Source organism: Lipotes vexillifer, unplaced genomic scaffold (genome assembly GCF_000442215.2).
Source record: "Lipotes vexillifer unplaced genomic scaffold, Lipotes_vexillifer_v1.1 scaffold788, whole genome shotgun sequence".
NCBI classification, from domain to species: Eukaryota; Metazoa; Chordata; class Mammalia; order Artiodactyla; family Lipotidae; genus Lipotes; species Lipotes vexillifer.
Genome location: NW_006791862.1, coordinates 309,697 through 317,554, shown reverse-complemented (window position 1 = coordinate 317,554; position 7,858 = coordinate 309,697). Strand labels below are relative to the sequence as shown.

General features: G+C 37.1%; 1 protein-coding gene across 1 annotated transcript in view; it reads right to left on the bottom strand.

The window, feature by feature from the left end:
* Positions 1-7,858, bottom strand: part of SYNRG (synergin gamma) — a 92,699-nt gene that overhangs the window by 52,762 nt on the left and 32,079 nt on the right. The window contains 5 exon segments of the mRNA XM_007464882.1: positions 392-640; positions 1,269-1,465; positions 3,604-3,681; positions 4,635-4,868; positions 5,827-6,036. Of these exon segments, the coding sequence (XP_007464944.1) occupies positions 392-640; positions 1,269-1,465; positions 3,604-3,681; positions 4,635-4,868; positions 5,827-6,036 (968 nt within the window).

Sequence of the window (7,858 nt, the reverse complement as noted above, 5' to 3'; positions counted from 1 at the left end):
TTCCCTACATTTTTACTGACACTGAATATATGTTTAAAACTTTTTTTGCTAATCTGAGAAGTGAAAAGTAAACTGAAGCATCTTAATTTCAGGTTTAGCAGCTTCCTCAAAAGACATAGCCTAAGGATTTAATTAGCTTTATTAAGCTTGATGTTTAAGACATATATGATAAAGAACTATAAACTTTTAGCCAAAATTCAAGTATCTTAATGCTTAAGAAATTTTTTTTTTAAATAATGAAAAATTAAATGTTGTATTGTTTTAATACTGCTTAATTTTCACCTCCAGTGTCCATCATAATCCAGCACCTTTTCTGCATTCATGGAAAAAAAAAGTTGCCTGGATTCATTTTCCAGGGATAACTTAGAATATGCACAGCCTCTCCATTTACCTGATTTGCAGGGTAAGTTGACATGAAGCCACTGGAAGTCTGGGCTGCAGCTCCCCCGACTGGTCCAACAAGATTAATGCCCATGACTGGCTGTCCAAGGGTGAGGGGCATGGAGCCTGCCGGGCCTGAAGGCATCCCAGTTGGCTGACTCACAGCAGTAGGCAAAGTCATAGGAAAGCCACTTAAAGTTGGAACAGGAGCCGCTGGAAACTGATTTAAAGCATCAGGACTCATGGCAGGAACACCCCTCTACATAGAACAGGAGGAAAATGGAAACATTTTAGGAAATTGCAAACCACATACAACCCAAATCTGGCAAAGAGAGACCTAACTGTAAAATCTGTAGCCCTGGTATGTTTCCACTCTGACTCTCCCCAAACTCAGGAATTTGACACAAGAAAAGTAAGTTATGAGGTTAATGTGAATCTAATATTTAGCAAAGAAATGGCCAACACATACCAATTCTGACATTTTCACTCTGACAAGTTTGGTTAATTCACTACTATCAAATCATTTACAATGATTTTGTAATATGAGAAAAACTGCTGCCAGACCGAGTATACTTTATCTATATCTAAGGAATTTTAGACAAGGACTTCAAAGGACAGAGAGTAATTTCATCTATTACTAACTAACTTTCAAGTTCAGAAGGGTTACAGTTAGGTCAGAGAATGTTAATATATTAAAGTCTTTAAACAAAGGAATATTTTGCTAGTATGCACATCATATAAAATGTACATTTTTGAAGAACTGTATCCTGAAAATAATCTAAATTTTAATGTCCAAGGAGTTCTGCAAGGTTGTAGAAAAAAAGGATTCATATTCTCTCAGTTTATATTGGAAAGTAATTTGACCTAACCTTAGAAACAACGTCTACCTGTGTTACTGCTATCATGGCGAGAACAGTATAAAGTTCTTCTTTAGTAAGTTTGCCAGGTGTGGTTCGATTAGCTAAGGCCCATATCTGTCCAAGAGTTTCCCTGGGAAGTCCGGATGACATCAGGATGGGATAAAGTTTAGCAGTATCTATTCCAGTCGGAGTCATTGTGGTTTCTAAAATTTTCTTATATGCATCTGTTAAAGGAAAGACCAGATTACAAATGTAAACATATTACAAGTGATTCATCTTTTTTGTTGTCATTGCTGCTTATACAAGAATAAACTTAAGTCAAACTGCTTTAAGAGAACTGAAGCCACATCAAGGGTTTAAGCTGCTGTAAAGATATTCAAGTGGAAATATCCAGCAGACAATTAGGGTCTGGAGCTTAGAAGAGAGGTTGGAGTTTGGCCCTACAGACAAAGATTTGGGGTTAAGGGTAAGAGAAAGTCGTATAATTCATTAGTAAATAGGAACAACAATAAGATGGAGGTGGTATAAGCAGATGTTTTGGACTTTAAAAAAGAAGTTGTAGAGTAATGCTGGTGGGACTAATTTGAAAATAGCAGTGGGAAGCAAGAATTATACCAATATCACCTTTCTCTTGTCCCAGTGAATTAGAGGCTATTAGAGGAAACATCATTGGGTAAGGTGCTTTGGGAACACAGCCTTTAGAAAGACAGGGTTTCAGTTAGACGGTGGAAAGTGTTTGAAAAAAGGAAGGGACTGCTGGGGAGTTTTTCACTATAAAATGGCCTTTCCAAAGGACAAAGTGGGAAAGGCTGTTAGGGATAGGGTTGCCACATAAAATATAGGACGCCAATTATTGCATGGGGTATACTTATACTAAACAACTATTTGCTGTTTCTCTGAAATTCAAATTTAACTGGATGTTCTGTATGCTTATTTGCTAAATCTAGCAAGCCTAGTTAGAGGAGTTTGGGGGATGAAAGTAGGGCTAAGGCAGACAGAGAAAAACCCTTAAAGCAAAAATTTTACATCTTGCATTTAGATATGGATTACAGGTTAGTAGGCTGACCATAAGAACACATATTTTGGCTAGGAAATTATGTGTACGTGTATGTTTGGAGGGAGAAGGGAGAAAGAAATACAAGCTGGCAGAAAAGGGACAGAATCCCAAAATATACCAAGATCTAGATTTTGTTTGTTTGGCTTGTAGACAGAGAGAAAGAAGAAAAGATGCAACCTGTCTAACGGGCAGTTGGGAGGAAATCAATTATCTTTATGTACAACTGAAGTCCCCTGTGGTTTTGGGAAATGAGCCTTTCAATTTGTGATTATGTGATTCTGAGGAAAAGCAGACATTACTAATTTCTTCCCCAAAAAAGTTGAGCTACAGGGATCTTGCATGAGTTTTATTTAAATTAAGTGCAGAACCAACCTAGATCAAGTCTGTGACCAACAAAGAGAGCTAAAGATCAAAGTTACCTTTAGTTTTTAAGGGGTTTGCAAAGCAAACTGAACAAGTTGCAATATACTAAGAGTGATTAACGTAATGTCATTGTAATAATCATTATTCTATGCACATCAACTATGGCTTAAACACACTATTCCCTTGTACCAACTGAATACTACATCACAAAATGTGTACCTCAGTGATTTTTTAGCTCAGCAGTTAATAACATACATAAAGAAAAAAGTAAACAACATCTTCCAATGTAGGAAAAGATGCCACTTGGTCTTTTACTTCATATAGTTTTATATTGACAAAGTCAAAGAATATTTTTTAAATATATAAACGAATCACCAAGAGTTCAGAAAATTTTACTATATGTATTAGTACTATTCTTGATGTTATTAATAATCTGTGAAATAAATATTTGATAGTATCTTTTAAATCATAATAAATCTAAGAAAAGCTTTTAGATATAAAAGTATATGATGGTCAATAAAACATTAAAGCAAAACACTGCTTCATTTATATAGTTATTTCATACATGAGACAGTCTTTTTTTTTTAATATTTATTTATTTATTTATTTATTTGGCTGTGCCGTATCTTAGTTGCTGCACGTGGGATCTTTTTTTTTTTTAGCTGCAGCTTGTGAGATGTAGTTCCCTGACCAGGGATCGAACCCTGGCGCCCTACATTGCAAGCACGGAGTCTTAACCACTGGACCACGAGAGAAGTCCCTATGAGGCAGTCTTCAACACTAGATGTATTTAATTTTCTGTACTCTTTTAGAAAAAATAAGAAAAAGATACAATTCCTTCTGCATATTCTGTAACCACAATAGTAAATATTTATAACTACATTTACAACATTTAAAGTAACGTATCCAGATAGGAATCTTGGACAAAAAAGCTCTTTTTACCTGGAACCAAACTTTCATTGTATATCCAAGGAGGCATTCTGGGCTGAACAGGATCCTGTGAGGGAAATACTCCCACACCTAAGAAGTTAAAGAACATTATCTAATGTATATACTGGTCCATGTAGCAGATGGGGAAATCACACTGTCATGTTTTTTTTATAAGAAGAGCACTGGAAACACTAAAATAAAAAAAGTCACCAACACAACTAAAATTTGGTTTCTAAGCAACTCTTGTACACCTATGTCCTAAGGTGTAAACTAAAAATAAACAAAAAAATACCCCTAAGATGTACAAAATCAATATTCTGGATCACATGAGGCTTGTGCCAGTCACATATATTACAAATTAAAGACAAAAACATGAGAGATGATGGTTTAAAGATTACATATGCAAAACAAAAGGAAAAATGCCCAAGCTTCACTTGCAACTTTTAATAACACTTCTTTGCAAAGTCTGATTTTTTAAAATCCTGAATATGACACTGCTGCCTTAGATGTATAGTATTTTTGTTTAAAATTTTTGTTTTTCACTTTGTCCTGTAAAATAGCCTCCAAAAGTTTGCCTCCTGGGCTGCCCACATTGTAATTCATCTCTGCAAGTTGAGTTTACAAAAATGTGGATCTAATTTAGGCAGCAGTGTGTACGATTAATTTCAGAGAAGCAAAACTATATTCTCATTGGTGACTTTTCCAGTTAAATTTTAACTTTTCAACCTTATAGAAGAACAGAAAGTTTAAGAGGGGGAAAAAGTTTTTTATAAAATAAAAGGAGAAGAAATTTTAAATCAGAAATGATTCCGATTAAAAAAACTGGTTATCAAAATTTTTTTAAAAGGAATAACAGCGTGTTTAAAGAATTCAGAGCAAAATTGTAGGGGTTAATTAGAGAGAGGAATGCATTAAATATATTTTAAGCAAAATTTTGATTAGCAAAATCAAGCAGCATTCATTTTAAGATTAATGCCTAAGGTGTTAGCATTTGAGCAACATTTGGTTAAATGAACTTTTCGCTGAATATTTCATGAGCTCACCACTCTCCTCAATGGACAGGTTTTGGTCTGAAGTCTTTTCTGCCTCTGCGGTAGTGGTACCACTTACACGTCCATCTACAGCACCCCCGTTATTGGCCGTTAAACTGGAATGGTTCTTACTGGAACCTGGGCCTAGGGCTTTGTGCCCAACTTCAGAAGTATTTAATTTAATTTGTTCCTGCCCCGATGTACTTATATCACAAGATACTAGGAGCTTCTCCTCCAAGGAAGGGCCTAAACAAACAGCATGAAGGATTATTTGTATATAACTGCAAGCTTCTAATTTTTCAACCATCCATCTCCACCCCCCAAATTCTAAAGGGAAGGCCCTGCCACATATAATATAAATTTTGAAATAATTCAAGTCCACACATTTGTCTAGGGCTTGAGACACTTCAGCGATTTTAGAGAACTTAAACATTATCTACTTTGATTCTCAGGAATTCTGTGAGACAGTAGGTAGAATGGTATAGTGGAAGGTGTACTACCTTAGAAATTTGGTGACCTATACAAGATACAGACACTTCTACTAACTATCGCCTATTTCTTCATCTGTCAACCAAGAACGTGTAGATGAGTACATGTCTGCTAAGATTCCTCTCAGCACTATTCTGTGCCTCAAGACACAGTAACTGCCTCCCGCCCCCACAAGTGATGAAACTGAGGTACAGAAATGTTTAAAGATTTGTCCAGGGACAAACTGGTAGTAAATGGAGAACCTGGGCTTCTGACCCCAACGTGCTTTATCACTGAGAGCACTTTCTAAAGCAGCTTTCCCTGGCTCATTACTCTTAAGAAAATGATGGTGGTGATTTCCCCAAACAAGAGGCATCTCCTGAAGAAATCAATGTGTTCTTAAAGTTCTAAGGTGGTTTAAATAGGTCCTAATTTAGGAGCAGATGTTTCTAATCACTTTCCCAGAACGTGAAGCCCCCAGAATTAAAAAATCTATATTCTTAACTTTGGTGAATTTCAACAGTACTCATACATTCAGGCACATGTTTCTGTGCCAACATCACTGTATTATTCTACTTATATAAGTGAAATAAATTATCCTAGATTATTTAAAAAATACTTTCATTAATAGTCTAGTAGTTACCTGCTTTCTGCACATTGTATGAGGCTGAAGCAGTAGAGAAATAAGGAATTTGCCCAGGGACACCATGTAAGGCAACAGACACTGGACTCTGACCTGGAGGGATATACTGTGCTCCAGCCTTCTGAGCATGCAACTGGCCAAGTGGGGTGGTGGGGTGGAAAGACTGAAAAGGCTGGGAAGTGGAAGAAGGCCCACATGTGGGAGCTTCAACAGGCCCCTGCATAAAGTCACTGAATTCTTCTTCATCAAGAAAGGCGGGTGATGGGGAGACAGTTTTAGCAGAATGAAATGATGTGGGATAATCTGCAAAATGGAAAACGGCAATGAAACACACACAGAAATGAAAATCAAAAGGGGAAAAGAAATTAAGATGTAGTATAACCCCAAAAGAATATACTGAAACATGAATAGTGGAGGTGAATAAGAAATAACATGTAACAACAAACAGAATCATACAATGAATGCAAAACACTCTGATGTCTAATTTACAAACAATTTTTTAGTCTTTTTTTTTTTTTTTTTTTTGCGCTATGCGGGCCTCTCCCTGCTGTGGCCTCTCCCGTTGCAGAACACAGGCTCCGGACACGCAGGCTCAGCGGCCATGGCTCACAGGCCCAGCCGCTCCGCGGCATGTGGGATCTGCCCAGACCGGGGAATGAACCCGCGTCCCCTGCATTGGCAGGCGGACTCTCAACCACTGCGCCACCAGGGAAGCCCTAGTCTTTTTTTTTTTTTTAACATCTTTATTGGAGTATAATTGCTTTACAATGGCGTGTTACGTTTCTGTTGTGTATAACAGTGAATCAGCTATATGCATACATATATCCCCATATCCCCTCCCTCTTGCGCCTCCCTATCCCACCCTGTAGGTGGTCACAAAGCACCGAGCTGATCTCCCCGTGCTATGTGGCTGCTTCCCACTAGCTATCTATTTTACATTTGGTAGTGTATATATGTCAATGCTACTCTCTCACTTCGTCCAGCTTACCCTTTTCCCCTCCCCATGTCCTCAAGTCCATTCTCTACATCTGCGTCTTTATTCCTATCCTGCCGAACCATTTTTTTTTAGACTCCATGTATATGTGCTAGCATACAGTATTTGCTTTTCTGACTTACTTCACTCTGTATGACAGACTCTAGGTCCATCCACCTCACTACAAATAACTCAATTTCATTTTTAGTCTTTTTTAAAAAGAGGTTTTATAGCTATTTTGCATTTCGTTCAAAAACAGAAAAATGTAAAACTCAAAATTTCTTTCCTTCTTTTATTAAGTTAGCACTTATTTTTTTTTCCTTGAGACCACTAATAATTTACATCAAAGTGGTGATTATTTTTGAAATCCAATTGATCTGTTTATCTGGATAATATTTTCTCAAACCAATATAAATAAGAGAAACAACCTATATGTTGCTGAATACATTTTAGACAGATATATACTGATGATTAAATTTCATTATGCCAGTAAAAAAACAATGCATGACGCATACTTGTAATTTTTGACAAATCATGCCTAATCCATACACTTAGCATAGTTCATATTTCATATGAGGATGAAACTTACTGTGTGGGGAATAAAAATTACAAAGGCAACAAGAACATCAAACATATTACCAAAGTGATATTTCCTTGTGAAAAGCATCAAAATTAGGACATCATAAAGTGCTAAGTCAAATAACTCAAAAGCCAATTTCAGAAAGTAAACCCTAAGAGCTATGTTTAAAAGGTCTTTGCCTCTAAAAGATATAAACATCACTGGGGCTTTTTACTGTTAAATATGAGATTCACTTATGTAATAAACCTTCTCTACAGGGATTATGTTTAATACTAGGCTCATTAACAATACTATTATTGTTGCTTCTTCACATTTTTAACTTCTTTGTATTGCTTTACCATTTACTAGAGTCTAATGTCACAAGGAGCAGTCTTTTTTAAAAAAGGCTCTCATTTGTCCGCCTGCCGTTGCAGGAGACGCGGGTTCGTGCCCCGTTTCGGGAGGATCCCACATGCCGCGGAGCGGCTGGGCCCGTGAGCCATGGCCGCTGGGCCTGCGCGTCCGGAGCCTGTGCTCCGCAAATGGGAGAGGCCACAACAGTGAGTGGCCCGCATAACGTAAGAAACAAAAAA